The following is a 23,902-nucleotide window of genomic DNA, read 5'->3' on the forward strand; positions in this document are numbered from 1 at the left end:
TGACTTGATGGCAATGGGTTTGGTTCGGCCCTACTACTCACTGGGTGTGTGACCCTGAACAAGTCATTCACTTTCTCTGGGATGCAGTTTGTTTGTGCCATCCAATCACCTGAGAACTATTTATTGATCACATACTATGTGCAACTAAATGAGATAATACATGCAAAGTACCAAGCACACAAAAGGAGCTCAACAAACGCTGACTGTCTTCCCCACCCTCCTCCCCTACAGCCTCTGGCACACTTGATGCCAACTATAATGAAAAGCGAGAGGCGGCTGAGAGAGGAAAGAGGGCAATGAGGAGGCCAGGCTGATAATACACTAATTTAGATAAAAGAACTCCCACATCCATTAATAACAGTCACTCTAGCTCCTGCGTTTGCCCCAGTCATGTCAGCACTAAGGCCACAGCCAAATTAAACTTCTACACAGTGATAAGGGAGGGCTCTGTGACAGCCTCTCCCTCTCCCAGCAGTTTGAGCAGCCTGGCTCTGTCCTGACACCCTTTCAAGTGGTTACTGCCAACGGGTAAAGTGGGTGTGAGGCTATCCATGGAACACACAGAAAAGATTATGAAGCCATTAGTTTGTCTTTTGGCACTGTTTTTTTTTCCTACAACTCTTCTCTATGATGATCCCAGGAGCCCTGGTGGCGCAGTGGTTAAGCATTTGGCTGCTAACTGAAAGGTCAGCAGTTCGAATCCACCAGCTGCTCCTTGGAAACCCTATGGGTTCGCTATGAGTTGGAACTGACTTGACGGCAGTGGGTTTAGTTTGGTTTTTAACTAGTCCTGAGGCTCCCAGCCTCCAGGTGCTTCCCGCCCATGGTACCTGAGAGCCCTCTCCTCACCCTGGGTGAAATCCCATCTGCTCCTGGAGCTTAAGTTTACACCTCCACATTTGATCACCTTTAATCCAAATCCTGTGTCCAACTGACCACTCGATGTCCTTCCCGGTGTCCCTCAAACTTAACAAGAGCTCCACCAAACTCAGCATCTCTCCCCATGCCCACCCCAAGCCTGAAACCCCAATACTTGCTCTTTTAGTGAAATCAGCAAGTCAGAATCTAGGGTCAGCCTGGACCTCCCCTCTTCCTCACCCCACAGCCAGTCAATCACCAAGCACAGGGCCCTCAAATCCACCTGCAGCACTCCATTCCCTTTGTCTCCCCTAACTCCAGTCCACCCTCACCTCTTACAGGGATCACCCAAGAACCTCCCCACAGTTCCCCAGGGGATCAAATCCAAACCCCAAACATGGCTCCTAGGCTCGCCTGGCTCTGCCCTCACCTCTCTAGCCCCAGCTCTCACTGCTCTCTCTCTCCCTCACAATGCTCTAGCCAGGCTAATTTCTTTCTGTTCAAATACACCATTCTCCAACCAGCCCCTAGGTCTTTGCACACGCTGGTCTCTTTGCCAGGTGCAACCCTTCCTCACAGCACCAACTGGCTAACTCCTCCTCATCCTTCAAATCTCAGTTTAGGCCCCTTTCCCTCTGGGAATCCTTCTCTGGCCCACAAAAGACTGGGTCAGGTGCCTCCCCTGAAGCCCCACAGCCTCAGTATGTTCCCTATCCCTCAGCTGACACTACTGTTCCTCTCATGCCTGTCTCCCTGTCTGGACTGTCAGCTCCTGGAGGGCAGGGCCTCCCCTTTGTTGTTCATGATGAGTGGCACACAGGAGGTACTCAAGAGATACTGTGACTGAGTAAATGAGGAGGACTGCAGGAAGGCCTGACTCCACCACCCACTCCCTCAGCAGACATTTACTGAGCTCCGACTGTGTACCAGGCATCAGAAGCCACTGGGAACAGGGAAGGCAGTCAAGCTCTTGGCCCTGAAAGAGCTGAGTTCAGTAAAGGAGACTGTCAGTAAACAAGCCTCAAATACATGAAGCAAAAATGGACAGAAAAGAAGACAGAGACAGACAATTCAATAATAGTGGCTGGAGACATCAATACTCCACGCTCAATAGTAGACAGAACAACTAGATGGAAAATCAGCAAGGATGTCGAAGTCTCAAACAACACTACCAACCAACCTGACCTACTGACATCTATAGATGTCACCCAAGAACAGCAGAAAATACATTCTATTCAAGTGCATATGGAACATTCTCCAGGAAAGACCATATGTTAAACCATAAAACAAGTCACAATAAATTTAAAAGCACTGAAACCATATAAAGTATGTTCTCCGACTACCGTGGAATCAAATTAGAAATCAACAACAGAAGAAATCTGGGAAATTCACAGGTATTTAGAAATTAAATAACACATTTTTAAATAATCCATGGGTCGAAGAAGAAATCATAAGGGGAATTAGAATGTATTTTGAACTGAATGAAAACAAAAATACAACATAAGTGAACAGATACATAAGCGAAAGGATTTCAAATAGTGAAAAGTGCTATAAAGAAAATAAAATGGAGCATGAGCTAGAGAGTGGAGGAGAGGAATTATGGCTATGATTCTTCACTCTCCCTGCATCTACACCCTTGCCATAGTCTCAGTGTTGGAGAGAGCATATCCCTGCCCCTTGCTGTTGGGCCTGGTGATGGCACTTGCTCTGGCCAATGGGATGTGGGCAGAAGTGATGACGTGCCGGTTACAAACTTGAATCCTAGGAGCCCCTGGTTTTCCTACTTGCTCTCCTGCCATTGCCATGGAAACAGCTGCCCCGGGTACCTGCTTTCCCTTCAGCCTGGACCCTTGAATGAATACACAAGAAGCAGATTCATTCAGCCAAGCCCAGCTTAGAGCCAGTCAACTTCAGTTGACCTCGCTTCCCTTGCACCTAGGATTGCCGAATGAGATGGAAGCAGACATTGTCGAGTGGAGCTTTCAGGAAAGCTTTTTCAAGAAGGCTGAGTGAGCTGGGAGGCACGACTTTTTTGCTTTCCTGCCTTTTCTTCTTCCTGCCTGGGACATGAACATGATGGCTGGAGCTGCAGAAGCCATCCTGTGTTCATGAACAACCATGAAAATGGAAGCAGCAGACAGAAAGATAGAATCTTGGTCCTTGAGACTGTGGAGCTATCAAACTTGATCTGGACTGCCTATTTCTGGATTTCTTTCACATAAGAGAATAATCTCTAAATTATTTAAATCACCGTAACTGAGGCTTTGTTTCTAGCAGCAAACACAATTCCTAACTGAAACAGAATGATTAGGAAACACTTCTGTAGGAGACTGTATTTTTCCAAATAACGGCCACAACAGTATCTCCTATCTCACATGCTCTTCAAGCACTGAATGGTGAAGTGTATGTCCCTCTCCTTGAACCCCGGTGGACCTCTGTGACTGCCTTGGCCAACAAAGTATGGTGGAACGGGGCTACATGACTTCTGAGATGAGGCCATAAAAATGTCACATACTTCCTCCTTGCTCCCTCTTAGGATACTTGCTCTTGGAACCCAGCCACCCTGCTGTGGGGTAGCCCAAACTAGCCTATGCAGAGACCAAGACCACATGTAAATGTTCTGACCAACGGCCCAGCTGAGGTCCCAGTCAATTGCTAGCATCAATCACCAGATATGTTAGTGAAGACACTTCCAGATGCTTCCAGTACCTAACCCTCAAGTCACTCCTAGCCTTTGAGTCTCCCACCTGAGGCTCTAGACATCACGAAGCATCATGGAGACAAGCTCTCCCCACTGTGCCCTGTCCGAATTCCTGACCCAGAGACTGTGAGCATGATAAAATGGTTGTTTTATGCCACTAAGTTTCAGGGTACCACTTCCTTGAGGAGGTGACATTTGAGCTAAGACCTGAATGAGGAGCAGGAAATGGCTATGTGAAGTCACGGGCAGGACATTCCCATCAGAGGGAAGAGCAAATGCCAAAGCTGTGAGGTGTGAACACATTTGTAGAATTTGAAGAACAGCAAGAAGGCCAGAGTAGCTGCAGTGAGTGAAGAAGAAAGTGGTGGGAGATAATGCTGGAGAGGCAGACAGGGGACAGATCGCACAGGACCCCTTGGGTGAGGACTTTCTCCCAGGGCGTCAGTAATAACAACTTTCAGAGTTACCTCTCCCAGTGAGCAGACTGGCTTCTGAACAGCCTTCAATGCCTTAGCCCAAAGGAGTGACCCACTGTAGAAATTTTCAGCTGCTGCTGGGAGCAGGATTTTTTTTTTTTTTTTTTTTTGATGCGAAAACAGAGGCTTGAAGGTGTCCTGAGGCCATATCTTTTCAAAATATCTAACCGCTCATGATATACAACCTGGTCCTAACCTTGTTTTTGGACCAATCATTTGACCCCTAATTCCAGCTCCAACCCGCCTTTCCAAATGTATCTATATTCTAACCATATGTGACAATGCACCATTCTCCAAACGTGCCACGTACTTTCAGGCTGATGTGGGCCACCTGTCTTGTGTCCCCTTCCATCACTCCCCTAGCCCGATGAACTCCTTCAAAGTCCATCTCAATGGCACCTCTTCTGCATGCCACCAAGGAGTGGGGATCCTCCTCCTCCACCGTGCTTCTGCAGATTTTACACAAAACTAAAGCTGCACAAATTATACTTACCACAGAGCAGCATAATTGTCTATTCACATGTCTATTTCTCCTCCCTTCTCAATTTCCCTCCCACAAAAAAAGAGAGACATACTTAAGGGCAGATTCCGGGCCTTATTCATCTCTGAGGCACCAAGGTCTGTCTCAGAACCTAGAGCACTGAAAACATTCTGTGATGTTCTATCTGGAATGAATGGGTAAGTTTGATGGATGGGTGGGTGGGATGGGTGGATGGATGGATGGGTGGGTGGGATGGGTGGATGGATGAATGAGTGGATGGATGGATGACTGGCAGATGGATGGATAGATGGCTGGATGGGTGAGTGGATGGATGGATGGGTGGATGTACAAACAACTGAGTAGTGGATGAGTTGGGGAATGAATGGGTGCACCGACGTATCATTAAGTGCATGGATAAATGAAAGAACAGATGAGTAGGTGAACGGCTAGTTAGATTGGTGGGTGAGAGACTGATGACCCAGACAGATGAGTCACTTATGACTGAGTTCCTGGAAGGATAGAGGACAGCCTTAAAACCAGGAGTCAGCAAACTTTTTCTCTAAACGGCCAGATAGTAAATATTTTTGGCTTTGTGAGCCACACACTGCCCCCCTTTTTTCCCACAACCCATTAAAAAATGTGAAAACCATTTTTAGTTAACAGGTGATACAAAAATACGAGCTTGATCGTTAGGATTCAATTTTGGATGACCAGAGTTTTTAGTAATCCCTGAATTAGCTCTACCTTTAGCCAAGCACAGAGTTGAATTCCAAACACAGAACATCAAAGGCCAAGAGGCCATCCCCCACCAACCACAGCATAAGGGAGCCAGTGACCTTTCCAGCTGGGGAGGTTTAGAATGTAAAGTTGGCCCCTCCCCATCATGAGCAGCCTTAGGATTTTAATAGCATCAAATCTCTAGGGACAGATTTTGGGAGACAGGGCCTGCCACCTTAGCAACGAGAAATGGATCCAAGGTTGGGGAGTTGGTGGAAATGCCCCAAAGTCTATGGGTCTCCTTTAAGATGAGTGTCCTAGACTAGGACCTGGGATCATCTTGGGGGAATTCTGCCACTTCCATTCCCATAAGAACTGACATCATAAACACAGCTTCAGACCACAATTTCCCACAACTAGCTTATGAACTGTGGTTTTTATGGGCTCCTTTTTCCACCTCCTCAGGATATTATTATGGATTACCAGCAGCTTCAGCATCTTTCCAACTGGCAGGACAGAGTACAAACACAGATGGAATTTTCCCAGTTAAAACCCTCTTAACAAAGTCATATAACAAGACAGTCCAGGCCCTCTGTCATGCTGCCAGCTTGGGAGCAAGTGAGAGAGGCGGAGATGGGAGAGTGCCTTCCTGCCCTTGCTAGATGGGTCCCTTAGGCATCAACTGGGGATGGCTCATACACTGCACACCTGAGGGCTTCAGAGTTTAATAATCCACATGTGGTGAAGGGAAAACAAGGACTGAGAGTGCCAGGCCAGAGCAGTGCTCTGCCCTCTCCCTGGGGCCTGGTGCTGTCTGCTCACTTTGGAACGTGGCGCCAGCATGGAGGTACTGAACTGGGCCTTGGCTGGATTCAGCAAGAGGCCTCGCAGTGCTGGGCACTCTGGTGCACCCAGAGATAACTTTTCCCCAAGGAGCTCCAGGCCCAGGGGGTCAACCTGGCTCAGCCACTGTGTGACACTGGGCCTCCATACTGATGCTGTTAGCTGCCGTCTAGTTGGCCCTCGACTCATAGTGACCCCATGCACAACAGAATAAAACACTGACCAGTCCTGCACCATCCCCATGATCGGCTGCAGATCTGACTGCTATGATTCATAGGGTTTTCACTGGCTGATTTTCGGAAGGAGGTCACCTTTCTTCCTAGTCTGTCTTAGTCTGGAAGCGCCACTGAAACCTGTTGAGCATCATGGCAACATGCAAGCCTCCACTGACAGACAGCTGGTGGCTGCACAAGAGGTGCATCGGTCGGGAATAGAACCCAGATCTCCTGCATGGAAGAATTCTACCACTGAACCACCTCCGCCCCCGTCAGGCCTACATGTTCCCACCTATCAAATGTCCAGGGTGGACATTCCCAGCTGTGACATTCTATAAGATCCATGGTGAGCGATCTATAAAGCAGCAAAGAATCAAATGCTAAACTGTATGACTAGACTGCAAATGGCTTAGCATGTTCACAGATCCAGAGCCCACCATGCCCCTCACATCCCCACATCTTTTTCTTTCCCTCTGCCTAAGAGCCCTCTTCCCTCACCACTCCCTATGGCTGAGCCCAAACAACACTTCTCAGGGAAGGCTGTCCAATTCCCTGACATGGTCAATCACCCCCCTCAATCATAGCAGCACGAAAGCTTCCACTGACAGACGGGTGGTGGCTGCATCGGTCAGGAAGAGAATACAGATCTCCTGCATGGAAGGCAAGAATGATACCACTGAACGCGTCTGTGTTCCAAATAATGGCTCATCTACTAATCTGTCTCCTTCCGTGGCCAGAGGGCTCCTGTGGGGGGAGAACCTGCCTGCTCTGTCTTTCCATGCCCCAGCTCCTGTTTGTTAAACTGAATTGTGCTGACTGCAACGGTGACATTCCATGCAGTCTCTTGAGTTGTGAAGGGCGGCAGTGCCCAGTGGGGGTCAGCCTGTCCATTTAGCCAGCCCATCCCCAAGTCTGGTCTTCTATTCTCTGAAAACTCCAGAGGCTCAGGCTTTACCTCAGTTCTGGGGTGACTGATAAAGCCTCTTGCTTACCCGCAGCTGCTCTCTCAGTGTGCAAACACACTGCCTTCTCCATACAGACCTAAACATATAACTGACACACATGCATACACACGTTCACCTATAATCTTAACCTGCACACACAGCAATGGCCTGGAACCACCCGTGCATCCTCCTCCTTCCACCTTCCTCAACAACAGGGATGAGGAAATCTCAAACATCCTTCCAGAAACCTCAGCACATCCCCCAGATACCCCATACTCAAAGCAGGGAGACAAATCTACAGAAAGCAGAGAGTCATCCTCCTCCCCCCACCAAAGCACATTAATCAGGACATACACTTCCCTGAAAGGCCTCGGTGAACACTTGCCTGCTGCCAGTGGAGTTCACCTCTGTCTCCTCATTGCTTTTCTGCCTCTTATATCACAGCCTTGTAAAAGGGCAATTAGTTTTGACAATTAAAATGATTAACTCACCAGATGTAAGTGCTGGAGCATCTCCACGTATCTGCAGAGGGAAAGAGGGTTGAGTCTGCATTAATTCCCATCCTGGATAAGCCCGGGAGGGGTGATGTTTTGTTTACAAGCTCAAGGCCACAGGCAGCTGCTTGGGGACTCACACTTTCTCCGAAGAGAGCAATTCCTGTGCGATGACATGGGCTCTGGACTGTCCTTCCACCTGGGGGAGGAAACAGAGCCATCAGCAGGGGTGGGTGTCAATGGGGGAAGCAGATGGGAGATCCTGCTCCATAAGCATTAGGTTTATAGACTGGGCTACCATGCTGCCTGAGGTGAATCCCAAGTGCTTCTCAACCCCTTCCTTCCCTGGCACTCACAACCTGTGCAATCTTCAACAAGTTACTTAGCCTCTCTGCACCTCCGTTTCCTCATCTGCAAATGTGGATATTAATAGTATCTAACTCAGAAAGCTGTTGAGATAATGCCCAGTCTGTTGCCTGGCACATAATAAATGCTCGAAAAAGGGCCGTTATCGTGATTGAATAACCTTTGCCTCCTCCCCACCTGCACCCAGCAATCTTGAACAACCTGTGGTTCTCTGTACATAGTGAGCTCTCTTGCCTTCTTGCTTCTGCATATCCTGTTGCTGTGTCCTTTTCCCCTTCTCTGCCTGGCTAACCTCAGTCATCCTTTAAGACTTAGTGTGGTATCACCTCCTCCAGGAAGCCATTCCTGATCCCCTCTCCCAGAACCAGCTGGGTTAGGTATTCTCTCTGAGCATCCCTTTCTCATCATACCTATCAATTATGTCTCCCCTGGAGGGAAGGGACCAGTGCCTGGCATACACTGGTTTTACCTTTGTTGATAGGAAGGAAGTAAAGAAGAAAGAAGGAAGGAAGGACGAATGAAAGAATAAGTGAATGAATGAATATTCATTCCAGTTGGGAAGCACTAACTCTGCTGACTGACCTCAGAAGGTAAGCCATTTAACACATCTGAGCCCCAGTTCCCATGCTCGTAAAATGTGGGGATAAACTGAGATTATGTCTGTAAACAGGAAGGATGGGCAGGAGCTGAGGCAGATGTTTGGGTTTCTGCCGCAAACAGGCCCCCTCTCTATGGCCTCAAACTGGCTAGGTATCAGATATGGCTGGCGGCTAGGATGAGAGGTGCCAAGACACGACAGGGCAGCCAGACAAAGCAGACAGTGGACACTGAACATGCAGGCATGGTGGGGCGGGGGCCCATGGTGGAGCAGAGGGCACTTGGCTGGGACACTTGGGTTCTGATTCCAGCTCCACCACTGCCCCTGGTGTTACCCTGCACAAGTCACTTCCAGAGGCTGGGCTTCAGTTTCCCCACGTGTGGATAAAGCAAATTCCCTTCTGTGATGAACCCTGTGTGTTACTAAACTTGACGAGTCATTGGTCAAGTGAATAATTACCTCTAGTGATGAGAGCATGGACTCTGGGAGAGGCAGTTTGGACTCAGATCCCATCTTTTAGTAGCTGAGTAAGTCAGTTAACCTCTCTGTGCCTCAATTTTTTAGCTGTAAAATGGGCATAAGGGTATAATGCTTTTTGTGAGGATTAAATGGGCTAGTGTGGGGCTGGGTGGACAAGAGGAGTTCACCCTTCCCACTGGAGGGGCTCCTGCAAAGTCCCTCAAGGGAAAAGTCTTCATGAGCAAAATCCTTGCAAAGGAAAATTTATTCTGCAAGGACAGCTCCGCAATAGTTAAGAAACCCTATGGCAAAACTTCTAGGAAGAAAATTAATTTGTAGGGAAAGGTCAGGAGATCTGAAGCTCAGTTTCTTTATCTATAAAATGAGCACAAAGGACAAGATGACCTCCAATATTCTACAGGCTTATGATTCAATTCTCACTTGTCATACAGAATGATGCTGAGAGCCTGCGCTCTGGTCAGAAGACTTGAGTTCAAATCCCAGGCTCTACCTCTTCCTATCCTTATGCCCTTGGGCAAGTTATTTCCCTTCTCTGAGCCTCATCTGTAAAACAGAGGTAACAGCAGTACTACTTAATACTATTATAGTTAGCATTTACTGAGCACTTTGTTTTTAGTTGCCACTTAGTCAGCTCTGACTCATGGTGACCTAATGTACCACATAACGAAACGTTGCCTGGTCCCGAGCCATCTTCATGATTGCTGGTATGTTTGAGTCCATTGCTGTGGCTATTGCGTCATTCCATCTCATTGAGGGTTTGCCTTATTTTCCTTGACTCTCTGCTTTACCAAACATGATGTCCTTTTCTAGAGATTGGTCTTTCCTGATGACATGTCTAAAGTAACTGAGTCAAAGTCTTGCCATCCTTGCTTTTGAGGAAGATTCTGGTTGTATTTCTTCTAAGACTGATTTGTTCATCAACACCCGTTTGAGCACATCAATTCTTCCGTCTTCCTTTTTCAAGATCCAACTTTTGCATGCCTATGAGGCAAAAATGAGCTTTGTAAAACTTTAAAGAGGTCTTCTGCAGCAATTTGCCCAATGCAGTATGTTGTTTGATTTGACTGCTGCTTCCACGGATGCTGATTGTTAATCCAAGTAGAATGAAACCCTTGACAACTTCAATTTCTTCTTGATTTTTCATGATACTGTTTACTGGTCCAGTTGTATGGATTTGTGTGTTCTTCACATATCTGTTAAGTATGGTTCTATGCTTTTTACATGTGTACCCTAGTTGGATCTTCCCAGGAACCTATGAGGTTGTTGTTGTTAGCTGCTGTCCAGTCAGCTCACACTCATAGCAACCCTACGCATAACAGAACAAAATGTTGCCCAGTCCTGTGCTGTCCTCACAATTGTTACTATGTTTGAGCCCACTGTTGTAGCCACTGTGTTAATCCACCTCTTTTTCGCTGACCTTCTACTTTACAAAGCATGATGTCCTTCTCCAGGGACTGGCCCCTCCTGATAACATGTCCAAAGTAAGCCAGACAAAGTCTTGTCATCCTTGCTTCTATGAGGTAGGTATTATTATTATCCCCATTTTACAAACGAGGAACCTGAGATGCTACTAAGTCCTACCCTTTGCCTAAGGTCACTTCTAGTAAGCGACAGAGACAAGATTCAAACCCGGGTGGCCTGGCCCCAAAGTCCAAACACTTAGCAGAGTGCCTGGCACATAGCAAGTACTCGACAAATGGCATCTATGCTGATTAGAGATGGTGGTTTTTTTTTAAATCTGGGAAACACTTACTCTTTACCTGCATGGTAAAGGCCAGGAGTAGGAGTCTAGCAATCCAGGAGGGGCTTGCCCTGTCTTCTGTCCTCTGCTCTTCCTAATTCCTGACCCTCAGAGCACTGGCCACAATGGTGCAGAAGAAAAGGAACACCTTGGGCAAACCATGCACTGGTGCCTCAGTTTCCCCTCACCCTGCAAAGATGAGAGCAGAGGATGGATGGAAGTGGTCCTACTCTACCCGCACTTTTGGAGTTATCACCATTACCACTGTTACAATCTCTAAGCAGTCGGGACAGATGTCTGGTAGGGTCAGGCACGGCACTCTGCACGTCTCCAGCCCCTCTTGCAGACAGGCTGACTCCGGGCGGGACATGGGCTGTCCTGCTTTATTGCCTCCCCCATGATGGATGCGTCTTTCCCAGACGGTCAAGGAGGAGGCCTGGCAGGTTGTGTGCCCAAGGCACTCCTCAGAAGCCGTTTCTGGGCGTTGCCCAACTGGACCATTTAACACAGATGTTTGTTTAACCAGGAAATGAACTTCGTGGCTGACGGCAGTGTCCAGGGAGAGACTTCTGGGAACAGGGTTCCTCCCAGGAGTGTGGGGGTAGGGGTGCTAGGGCCTCTGCTACTGCGTTTCTTAGAAGCCATGGGGTGTTAACACCAGGTGCTGGCTGCCCCTCTGCCACAGCCCAGGTTGTTTATCGCCTCTGTTCCCCAGCGCCACCCCGGCCATGCCTCCTTCCCAGGCCCCTGGGAAACTTGGTTCAATGCTCAGCTATGTTGAGAGCAGGGCAGGTTGCGGGGAGGGTCCATCCTTCCTTTGGGAACCTCACAATTCGACAGCAGGCTACAGAAAGAGTCAGGAGTGTTGGTCCTCTGTCTTCACACCTTGGTTTTCCAACTGCAAAATGGGGGTGCTTGGCCTCCTTCTAGAGCAGTAGTTCTCAAAGTAGGGTTCCCTGAGATTCCTTCAGGGTGTCTGTAAAGTCTTCCCTTTACCTTTACATATCTGTGTGAGCCAGATTTTCTTCATATAGTTCAACAAAATAACAGTCCCAACAGACAGAAGGCAGAAGCAGATATGAGTACCCAGCTGTCTTCTATGAGGCCAGACATTCAAGAGATTTGCAAAAAGATTGAAAAAGCCCATTCTACCCTTCTCACTAATTTAAAAAAACATGTATTTTTCATAAAAAATGCTATTTATCTTAATAGGAAATGAGTATATTTTCGTTACTTTTAAATAAATTAAAACATAAATGTTTTAAAATGCTCTCATTTTTACTTCCTACTGTGGTGAATACTGATAGATACAGGTCATATCAACAAAAACTCTTTGGGGTCCTCAATCATTTTTAAGAGGTTAGAGGTGTCTGAGACCAAAAGTTGTGAGAGCCGCTGCTGTAAGATCAAACAGGTTTGCAGACAGTGTCACCATCAGTAAAGACCTAGAGAGGTGTGAGCCATTATCGCCAGTGTGTTAGCATCAGGATTAGTATAGTATTAGTATTGCATAAGCCTCTCTTACAGGCTCCTGAGAAGCAGAACAATGAACCCTAGCCTTTGTCATCTGTGCCCCAGGACGGTCTAGGGATCACACCCTCTTTCTCCATAATGTTCCACCTGGTGGAAGAGGAAGAACTCCCCAGAAGCTCCTCTTTCATCCATCTCTCTCCTTTTGAGGGCCTGGAGCTGACACCTGCTTTGTCTTTGAACAAAACTGCCTCTTTCTCTTTACCCTTGCTCTGCCATCTCCAGGTTGAGCCCCACGTTCCCCAGGTCTCCACACTTGGCTCAGTTTTTGCCTTCATCAATTCTCGGCCAATGCACCTCATGTATAGCCACCACCTGTCTGTCAGTAGAGGCTTGTATGTTGCTACGATGCTGAACAGGTTTCAACAAATAAGGAAGAACGGCCTGGCGATCTACTTCCAAAAATCAGCCAGTGAAAACCCAATGGATCATAACAGTCCCGTCTACAACCAATCATGGAGATGGCACAGGGCCACGCAATGTTTTGTTCTGTTGTGCATGGGGTCGCCATGAGTCGGGGGCTAACCAGCCGCTGCCAGCAACAACAAGACCTATCCCTTACTACCTGTGGTCACATGGGCACGTCAACCTTCACACTATTAACTCCCGGCTTCTCGCCTCTTCAGATCTCCTCAGATGACTTCCACCTACATCCACTCCTCCCACCCTGGGCCTTGGGCACACTCAGAACTGCTCTGCTTCTGAAATTGGGGGCTTCAAGTTCCCCATCTCAGACCCAAGCTCCTATGCTCTCCCTGCCCCAACTAAACTTGTCTGTTAACTCATCGAAAGCTCCAGTTGCTCACCCACCCCACCATCCTACCCCACGGCGGTCATGTTCTGCTGTTACTCATGGCCTCCCCATGCTTACGTAAAGAGTCTTCCGTGAGCAGCACAAAAGACCCTTCCAGGCCCCTCCGCTGTGGTCCTCCACGCCACATGCAACTAAATTCTATTCCTTAGATTCACTCTACTTTCCCTACCTCTGGGCCTTTTATGCTCATGCAGGTCCCGTGAGGTCTCAGTGTATCTCTAGCTCACATGGTAAACTTGAGGTGTGGCAGTATGCCAGGGAAGGAACCCCAATACCCCAAATTTGCTAGCCTATTCAGCCATACAGTAGACCTTAGAAAACTCCCCAAAATTCACACCTAGAAAGTGTGAAGGGGTTACCTTCTATGACTGTTTCAAGCCCTAGGGTGGTATTTATAATGAGTCTGCATGTTTTGCGGGTCCCTGGAGGCAGCTTACTGGAGATGCTAACTTTGGGGACCTCTCTGAGACTGTGCTCTGCAGTCACATCTGGAGAAGGGAGAGTGTTCAGGGAACCAGACGTGCAGGTGACCAGCTCCAGGAGAACACGTTCTCGGGGAAGTTCCTCAGGGCACTGGAGCTGCAAGCATGGGCATTTGTTTTTGGAATTCATATCAGGATCTCTAGCACGACCTTCAATGGCTGAGTAAAAATTCAGAGAGGAGCTCAGGGAGGGATGGCTCATTTTTTACCCAGCTGTACCTGTACTCACAGGAGCAGAGGAGGGATTGGGATAGTGAAGGAGAATAGCTGCCTTGCAGGGTAAGAAGCGGGGAGGTAGGACCAAGCAGAGGCCCTGCCAGTGTCCCGGGACCATGCTCATGCTGACTCCCTGCCTTGGTCCAGTCCCTCAAGACAGGCTGGTATGAGTCTGGGTTTGGCATGGCCACTGAGAAAACTTTTAATTCTGGAAAGACTCTCTGGCTGTGGCTGCAGTTAGGTAATAACTTAATAGAAGCAGCATGCTATCTTGGAAAGCTCCAAATGAAACATCAGGAGACCCAATTTCTACTTCTGACTTTGCCTGTGTCTTAGTTACCTAGCGCTGCTGTAACAGAAATGCCACAAGTGGGTGGATTGAAGGAACAAAAATTTACTTTCTTACAGTTCAGGAGGCCAGGAGTCTGAATTCAGGGCATCAGCTCTAGGAGAAGGTCCTTCCTTGCATATTTCAGCTTCTAGTAACTGCTGGCAATCTTTGGTGTTCCTGGGCTTGTAGATGCATCTATCTCTGTTGTCTGTCATCCTTCCCCACTATGTGTGTCTGTGTCTATTCTGTTCTTTTCATAACTCTTAAGTAATTAAGTTTTTAGGGCCCACTCTACTCTGGTAAGACCTCATTAACATAACCAAAAACCCCAAAACCAAACCAGTTGCTGTTGAGTTGATTCTGACTCATGGTGACCCCATGTGTGTCAGAGTAGAACTGTGCCTTATAGGGTTTTCAGAGGCATATCACCAAGCCTTTCTTCCAAGGAGCCTCTATCTGGATTTGAATTGCCAAACTTTCTGTTAGTAGCCAAGTACTTAACCATTTGCACCACTCAGAGACTCAACATAACAAAAGGAAACCTTATTCCAAACAGGGTCACATTTACAGGTAGAAGGGTTAAGATTTTCACACATATTTTGGGGGGGATACAATTCAATCCATAACAGCTTCCAACTTGCTGGATAACCCTGAGCAAGTGATGGCTCCCCTGTTGAGTTTTAGCTCTTCTTCCTATAAAACGAGGGGCTCTCTAAGCGCCCTTCTCAGCTCTCTCACCTAGAATCCGAAGAAAGCAGCTGTGATTATGATTGGCCAGTTCCTATCATTGGACAGCAGGAAAGGGCTTAGCTGCCAGCACATGGCACATACAGGATGCAGGTTTCCTGTCCTCACCAGGTCTCCCTGGTTTGAGAAAGGGCCTGCCATGACCTCAAAAAGCCAGGCAATGGATGAATTCCACGGCTTGGTCCTATCTATTCTGCCTTCTTGTAAGCCCTCCTTCTCCTTTCCACTTAACTAAGCCCACAGGCTCAGTTCAAGGCTCACCTCCTCCTGGAAGCCTCCCAGACTGCCCTGGCTCTGCAGACTTGGAACTCTTATTCTACTCATGGCTTAGCTCACACAGCTGAGCACTTGGGGGTTGCCCCACAAACTGTTCCATCTCAGGGGCAGGCTTTGTTTATTTTTTTAAATTGTGAGACACAATATTCAGAAAAGTGCACTGAACTTAAATGTAACATTCAAAGATTATGATGTGAGTAGCTTTTTCATCCTCCAACATGACTGTGAGTTCTCCATGGGCAGGAAGCCCATCAGCTTCATCTCTGGCATTCCGCAGAGCTGAGGGCACTGTGGGTGCTCAATATGGGCTGGGTGGCTGATGATATATAAAGGAGAATTAAAGCTTCAGTGAATAAATGAATCACTGGGATCTTGTTAGCATGCACATCCTGGTTTAGCGAGTCTGGGGTGGGGTCTGAGTTGCTGTGTTTCTAACAAGCTCCCAGGTGATGCTGCTGCTGGTCCAGGATGGCATTTTGTGTAGTGTCTTAGGCAGGGTTCTCTAGAGAAGCAAAACCAGTAAAACGTATAAATGTATACAGAGAGAGATTTACATCAAGGAAACGGCTCACACAATTGTAGAGGCTGGAACGTCCCAAGCCCATGGATCAGAATAGAGGCTTCTCCCAATTCACGTAGCCGCAGGGGCTGGTGAACCCAAGATCAGCAGGTCGGCAAGCAGGACTCTTGCTCACAGGCTGTGAAGATCAATGAATCCCAAGATTGGCAGGCAAGACCGCAAGGCTTCTCCTGATTCACGCAGCTGCAGGGGCTGGCAAACCCAAGATCAGCAGGTCAGAGAGTAGGGCTCCCATGCACAGGCTATGAAGATCAATGAATCCCAAGATTGGCAGATAAGCCGACAGCTCAAGTCCCAAGAACTGGAGGTCAGACAAACAGGAGGCAGCTGCAGGATCCAGAGCGAGCAAAACGCCAGAATGTCTGCTTATATTTGGATGCAGGCCACACCCTCAAGGAAACTCCCTTTCAACTGACTGACTACTGACAGCAGATCCCATCATGGGAGTGATCACATACAAACACTGAGAATCATGGCCCAGCCAAGTTGACACACAATCTTAGCCATTACATGTAGCAAGGCTGTAGACTATGTAGACAGTGAATGCTGCCAAATCAGGAAGGAGAAAGGGAGGGTGAGTATGACCTTGTGGCCCAAATCCTAGACAAATGGGGCAAAGTTGAGACTTAGCAGAGAGGACATTCAGTCACAGAATATGCTCTCTCGGGGCCAGGGTGTCCTAACTGTCCCTATGCCTAGCCCTTTGGCTCCTGAAGCCTCCAAGCCCTGAGAGACCCTGGACAAGATGTGTGAGACCCACAGGTACCCAGGATGCCTTATGGAGCCTCTGAGCCCCTATTCTCACCCATCCCTTTGAGTTCTGAGGGTCTGTGTACCTCTTCCTCTGTTCACATTGTGCCTTGAATTATCTCCTGTGTTACTGCACAGAACTGTTGAAGCCTGTGAATCGTTCCTGGGAACCGTGTGAAGCAATGGAAAGATAAAGAGGTGTGGGGTGGCTCACAGCTCTGCCACTTACTGTGCAAAGCACATGGCTGTAAAATGGTAGTGGTAGGGTCAGACCTGTCTAACTTCAGGGGTATAATGACCAGGATCAGCCCAAAGCCCATTCCCATGGGGTAGAGATCAGACATACCTCCACTATCCAACCTGTTAACCAATTCTGACACCAGTCATTCCAGCCACAGCACTCTCCACTTCTCTTCTGGGTTCGATAATCTGTTGCAACGGCCACACAAAACTCACAGACCATACTTACAGTTACGTGGTTTATTAAGGAAGCAACAGGATATAACTTGGGATCAGGACCAGGAAGCATGCAGACAAAGTCTCCCTTCTTCAGTGCAGGACAGCTCTCTCAGCTCCTCCTGGCTGTGCAGGCCTCCTTTCGGGCCCCAAGGACAGGCTCCTCTCGGCCCCCTCAAGACAGGCTCCTCTTGGCCCTGCTGTCTGTCACCACCAACTCTGCCACACGGCCCCTGGGCCTCTTGCCGCTGGCTCTGCCACTGGGCTCCTTCTGGGCCTCTTGCTGTCTTAAATGTTATAGCTCTTGACTTGTGTTACAGCTCTTTTGAAGAAGTTACTTTCTTCTTCTCTCTCTCTCTCTCTGCTGCTTCTCTCTTCCTTCTGCTTTTTCCTGCTGCTTCTCTTCCTGCTTCTTTCTGACAAACCTCTGTGGGGTTGGCTGCATATATACACTAACTCCTTGTTGATTTCAAGGCATGGTCCTCCCACCAGGGTCATGAACTGACTAATCCCCTCTCAGCAGGCCACAGACACTTCATTTGCATAGTCTACTGACCAACCCCTGCAAGGTGCATACCAATTACAGGGCAGGTTGCAGCCCGGGACCAGACAAAAAGTATCCAACCAAGCTGTTTATAGCTTACCCAGGAAATGTCAATCAACCTGGACAAAAGGAACAAACCCTCTGGGGTAGAAACTTAGGGCAAAGGTTACTCCTCAAAGCTTAGGGGAAAAAAATCTCTCAAGCTGTTTTTCGAAAAAAACAAGGCAAAAGGCCACATAAAGGAACTCATTTCATCACAATGGCCAAAAAAATGTATTTATTAAACTGTCATGTGTTTATGTCTTGTTTTCCTTACTTAAATGCAGGAACTGAGTCTAACGCACTCGTTTATTTGTTTATTCAGAGACATGTACTGAATACTTTTTTTTATGTGCCAGGCAGTGAAGACGCAACTGTGAATAGAGCAAACGTGGTCCCTGCCTTTATGGAGCTATGCAAGTAAACAGAAAAGTAAAGAGCATCATTACAGCTTGAGATAAGTAAAGGAAGGAAATAAACAGGAATGCTGCGACCGAGACTAGCAGGTGATTGGGGAGGGCTAAGGAAGTGACATTTAACTTCAGAACTGGGGCAAATGGCAGGAAGAGCGTTTCCGATGAAGGAAACTGCAAGTGCAAAGGTCCTGGGGTGGGTTTAAAGGACACAAAGAATTCATTTTTGTCTCCTTCATGATGATGCCTGGCCAAAGGCCCAGGTGTTTGTTGAATTTTAGTTGATCCGTGATTAAGACATGGCAATAGAAGATGGAATGTCAGGGATTCAAACCCTCCAAATCTAGTGCCCGCAACCAGGGTAATGAACACAAGAGGAGAAGCAGGCTGGGAGGGTGGGAAAAGCGACCTCAGTTTTGGATATGTTGAGTTTGAGGTATCTGTGGGGGCCTCTGAAAAAGGCCTGAAAGGGCTTGATTGTAGAGGTACAGAGAGGGGCCAAGCTAAAAGTTCAGCTCTAGGAATGTCATCAGCAAAGATCAGGCAGCTGGTCTGGAATGGGCGGCCCAAGCACAGGACACGAAATGAGAACTGTGCTGGGGGAGGCCAGGCCTTGTGGAATGCCTAGTGTGGAGCAGTAGGCAGAGCTGGACGGGCAGAGAAGTTGGAAGAGACCAGGAGAGGATGGTGCCAACAAAGTCAAGGACAGAAGGGGTGACCCATGGAAGGCATAAGCAACAGAGCTGAGGCTCACGAACTGATGAGACAGGGTCTGGAGTGGGTGATGTGCAAAGGGTCTCGCCATTGGATGAAGTCTGGCTCCTGGAGGTCAAGGAAGACTGTGCAGAGCGAATAACAGTCATGAGGAAGGAAGAAAAGTGGGGAAGACTTGAATATGCCTTTGGGTTAAGGGAAGACCTGAAGATCCCCTCCAGTCCCATCTCCTTCTACGTTCTCCACCCTCACTTTGCTTCTGCATCCTGACCTTTTATTCCTCCAACTCACAATGTCATGCCCACCCCAGGGCCTTTGCACTTGCTGTTCTCACCACCTAGAATGCTCTGTCCCCAGATCTTCCCACAGCTTCCTCTGTCAAGATTCAGCTCCCTGCTCAAACGCAACCTCCTCATCAAAAAGGCTTTCCCTCACCTCCCTGTCTAAGATCACCCCTCCTCACCCCAGGTACTCTGTCCTCCATCACTGTATGTTTTTTGGGTATTTTTTGTTTTTTTTTAACAGCACACATCATGACCTAACTCGATCTAATGAGTTTTCTGGCTTATTGCTCAGCTCCTTTTCTAGAATGTAAACTCCACCAGGGCAGGGACCTGGTCTGGCCTATCTCTGCTGCATCTGCAGCCGTCAGAAGCATGCACGGCACACAGCAGGTCCTCCGTAAGTGCTTGTGACATAAATAAATTCATGCTGAAGCAAGAGGAGGGGTGGGGAGGAGGTGAGTGAAGACAGAGAGAAGAGATGCAGACAGGGCAGGGAGCTCGTGTCAGATAGGAGGTGAGGTTGTTTTCTGGGAATGGGAAGAACAGGGTTGCAGCCTGAAGAAGTGGACAGAGGTTTAGGTCAGCTTCCCCACATCCCGGTAGTTACTATTAATGCCTCTGTTTTAGAGATGGGAAACTTTTCCAGAGGAAAGTTTAAGCAGAGGACTGGGAGACTGTGGTGGGAAACCACTACAGGGTGCGGATCACTGAGGTACAGGAAGTCACGTAGAGGAGACACTACTGCTCTGAGTGTCCTTCAGCTCTCCTGGGGCTGGTGCCCAGACCCAATTCCCAGCTTCAGAATGGGGGCCAAATCCCTGATGACAACGATCTCTTTCTGCTCCCAGATTCTATGACTCCAGGGATGCCCACCACCACCACCAGCAACACCAGCTGGCGTTGAGCTGACTCCAACTTACGGTATGTCAAAGCAGGACTGTACTCTATAGGGTTTTCGATGGCTGTGATCTTTCCGAAGTACATTACCAGGTCTTTCCTCTGAGCTGCCTCTGGGTGGACTTGAACCTCCAACCTTTCAGTTAGCAGCCAAGCTAACCATCTGCACCACCCAGGGACTCCCCCAGGGATGCCCAGAAAAAAAAAAATTAGCTCTAAGTGGGCCCCACTAACTCAAGGCTCCTCTCCCTTTCTCCCACAGGAACCCATAATTCCTTCGGAGAGGGGGAGGAGTAAAGATATAAGAGAAGGCCACTTGAGTACCACAGTGAAAAGACAGACAAACAACCAACCCTGGACTTGGAGCTGCCACACCTGTTTTTGAGTCCCAACCACATCAATCACTAGCTAGCAATGTGACCTTGGATGGGTTCCTTAACCTCTCGAAAGCTCTGCGTCCTCAACTGTTACCTCATGGAAGTCACTGTAAGGAGGAAAAGAGATGACAAATGTGGAAGCACTTAGGTTGGTGCCAGCAGATGGCAGGTGCTGACTATATCTAGGGAAAGACAAGTGGGACATGAGTGATGGGTTAAGAGGACAAGGAGAGGGCTGATGAAGAAGAAAGAGGGAAAAGGAACTTCGAGGAGGAGGGAGAAGAGGAGGGGCCAGTGTGAGAAAGAGCAGAAGGAGGAGCCCTATTAAGTCCCCCAGCACTTCATACATTACTTTATGAAAACACTGTATGGATAGACAGATGAATTTTTAAAAGAAATCATGTGTATGAAAACAAAACGAAAGGCATCACCATTTATCAAATGCTTGGTGAGTGCCAAGCACTTCTGCTAAATGCTTCCACACGCAATAATCTTCTCTAATCAATAGAAATAGAAGCTGAACAAGAGTGGGAAGGCGGAGTCAGGAAAAGGTGCTTGGAGGGAGGTTAGTTGTGTTGGGAGGCTGTGGTCCCCGGCCTCTCCAACGACTCATCCAAAGACCAGGGAGGTGGGGGGCAGAGGGGCAATGGGGAAGTCTGAGGTGGTCTCTACTTTCTCAACCAGTGCCATTTCCTAGACAACACCACATGCCAGCTGTATGACCCTGGGCAGGTTCTTTGCCTCTCTGACCTGTTTCTGCATATGCAAAATGTGGGATGTAATTCCTGCTCAGAGGGCTGTGTGATGAACTGAGATGATGTCAGTAACGGAGGTGAGGCCCACGCTCATCATGAGCACCCAACAGACAGCGTATATCATCGTCATCATCATCATTTTGTGGCTAATTCTTTACATTCACATAATCTCTTTAATTTCTAATTCCCCCCCAGAGGGGTGAAATGGGGTGGCATGCACTGATGACTATAAGAAGGTTAGGGTCTTCAGTGGGAGTTGGGCCCCAGCTCACCATCCGAACCCAGACAAATAACACCCCTTCCACCAGCCCATCCTCTCTTAACACTGCCGCGAGGTAAGGAAGGGGGAAACCGGCTTTCATACTAAAACTCTGTTTTCAGTGAACGAAGCTCATTTATGGCTCTTAACTCATCTCACTCTCATGATGATTTCCATTTTACAGACGAGGAAGCTGAGGCCCAGGGGGCCGAGGCCGTTAGAATCCAGGTCTGCCGATTCATAGTAGGCAGCTCTATTCCACTTCATCTACAAGGGCTCTGGGAAGCCCCAGTGTCTTCAGGCCCAAGAGGACATGAGCAGGGGCAGTGCTTCTCGCAACACTGCGGCACGACTCCGCGTTTGCCGCGTTTTAAAAGCTGCAGCCCCAGCTGCTAGGTGACTCAGCCTCGGTGTCCAGCTCAGGGCCAGCTGTTTGCAAGCAGCACCCTCCACACCGAGAAGAGGTATACTGATCCTCAACTACCCTCTCTCCACCCCTCCCATCTCTGACCCCCACATCCCACCTGCTGCTCCACCAGAGGGGTGTCCTACCTTTTGGGTGAGGCTGGGGTCTCTCGGAGCACTCTCCTCCTCTTCCGAGCTTCCCTGCTCTTCATCCGATGTGAGGTCCTCTTTGGGGGCTGCTGCCGAGATGGGACAGACCTTGTAGGGCTCTGTGTAGGCGCTGCGGTCAGACGGGAGAGAGAGGGTTAGAACTCCCTGTCCAGCAAAGTCAAAGGACACAGGCCAGCTTTGGAGTGATGGCACAAACTGTTAATGAGTGCCTCTGGGTGCAAGGCTCTGTGCCCTCCACAGGGACTCAGAAATGAATAAGACCCAGGTGCAAACCCTGGTCTAAGGGGGAGATAGACTTGTCTGCCTGTTAGATCCAAGGCAGGCTGTGATGCTGAAACCCAAACCCACTGCCGTCGAGTCGATTCTGACTCATGGAGAGCCCATGTATTACAAAGTAGAACTAGGCTCCATAGGGTTTTCCTGGCTGTGATCTTTACGGAAGCAGACTGCCAGGTCTTTCTTCCATGCCACCACCAAGTGGGTTCGAACCACCAACCTACAGGTTAGCAGTTGAGCACAAACCGTTTGTGCCACCCAGGGACCCAAAGTAATGGTGAAGGAAGGTTCATATAGTTCACTATGAGAGCAAGAGATGCTCAGGGCCAGCTGTTTGCTGTTCGACTGGCCCAGGCATTTGGATGGGTGTGGTCAGGCAGCAGGGTCAGTCCTCAAGGTGGCTGTGGTCTCTAGCACTGAATAGGGATGTCATGATGTGACAGAGAGAGCCCAAGACGAGCACCCAGACCCTAGCTCCAGTCTTGCCATCAGCTAGATCAAGGACAAGACACAGCTCTTAGTGTTTCAGTTTCTACCTGGACTAAATGGGGATAACGATTCCTGTCTCACCTTCTTGGCAGGTGCTGTGAGGCTCAATGCTTAGAAAGCTTACACAGGTGTGATAACCATCTCACAGTTATGTACCGGTGACTATTACAAAGACAATACCATTAATTTAACTAAATAATTAATACACACTCAATACATATTTATTGATTGCCTACTCTATGCCAAGCATGGGGCTAGGTACTGGGTAAACACTGGTGAATAAAGCAGATATGGTCTCTGTCCTCAAAAAGTGAACTCATAAATGATCACCAATTGTGACAAGTGAGAGAAGACAAAGTGCTTTCACAGGGAATAATAAAGGAGGAGCCCTTAGACAGGTCAGCTTCTCTGAGGCTGAGACCAGAAGGAGAAGGAGAAGCCAGCCTTGCGACAGCATAGGGAAGTGGTCCAGGCAGAGAAAGGAGCATGGGTAAAAGCACCAGGGCAGTGAAGTGCTTGGCACACTCAAAGAACTAAAGAGGCCAGTGTGGTTGGAGTGGGTGAGCAGGAAGGGTAAGTGTGCAGGGTCGGGGTGGGAGCTAGGCCTTATAAGGACATAAACAAACATAAAGCAGGACTCTCCTTTCTCTGAGGCCACAGCTCCGTGCCCCAGCCTTCCTCTCCATACAACAGAGTGTTCTACAACAGAGATCAGGCCATACCCCTCTCCTGCTCAAAAACCTTCAATGATCCATCAATATGCTGTCTACAAGAGACACACCTTAGAAACAAAGATGTGAATTTATTAAAAGTCAAAGGCTGGAAAAAAATACATCATACCAAAACCTCTGGGACACAGCAAAAGCAGTCCTACAATTTATAGCAATAGATGCACATATCAAAAAAGAAGAAAAGGACAAAATCAAAACATTAACGACAGAACTCAAACGAATAGAAAGATAACAGCAAAAAAAGCCCACAACCACCAGAAGAAAGGAAATAGTAAAGATCAGAGCAGAAATAAATGAAATAGAGAAGAGAAAAACAATAGCAAGAATCAACAAAACCAAAAGTTGGTTCTTTGAAAGAATCAACAAAATTGACAAACCACTGGACAGACTGACAAAAGAAAAACAGGAGTGGACACAAAAAACCCAAATAAGAAATGAAATGGGGGACATTA

At 48.1% G+C, this 23,902-nt stretch overlaps 1 protein-coding gene across 2 annotated transcripts in view; it reads right to left on the reverse strand.

Annotated features, from left to right (window-relative positions):
• Positions 1 to 23,902, reverse strand: part of FGD5 (FYVE, RhoGEF and PH domain containing 5) — a 130,943-nt gene that overhangs the window by 55,852 nt on the left and 51,189 nt on the right. For both annotated transcript variants that reach the window (XM_023741704.1, XM_004368362.1), the window contains exons 3-5: positions 21,931 to 22,063; positions 7,870 to 7,928; positions 7,727 to 7,757 (exon numbers count right to left, since the gene is read on the reverse strand). In XM_023741704.1, coding sequence (XP_023597472.1) covers positions 7,727 to 7,757; positions 7,870 to 7,928; positions 21,931 to 22,063 — 223 coding nt within the window. The remainder of the gene's footprint in view (positions 1 to 7,726; positions 7,758 to 7,869; positions 7,929 to 21,930; positions 22,064 to 23,902) is intronic.

Source organism: Trichechus manatus, unplaced genomic scaffold, assembly GCF_000243295.1.
Source record: "Trichechus manatus latirostris isolate Lorelei unplaced genomic scaffold, TriManLat1.0 scaffold00001, whole genome shotgun sequence".
Lineage (NCBI taxonomy): Eukaryota > Metazoa > Chordata > Mammalia > Sirenia > Trichechidae > Trichechus > Trichechus manatus.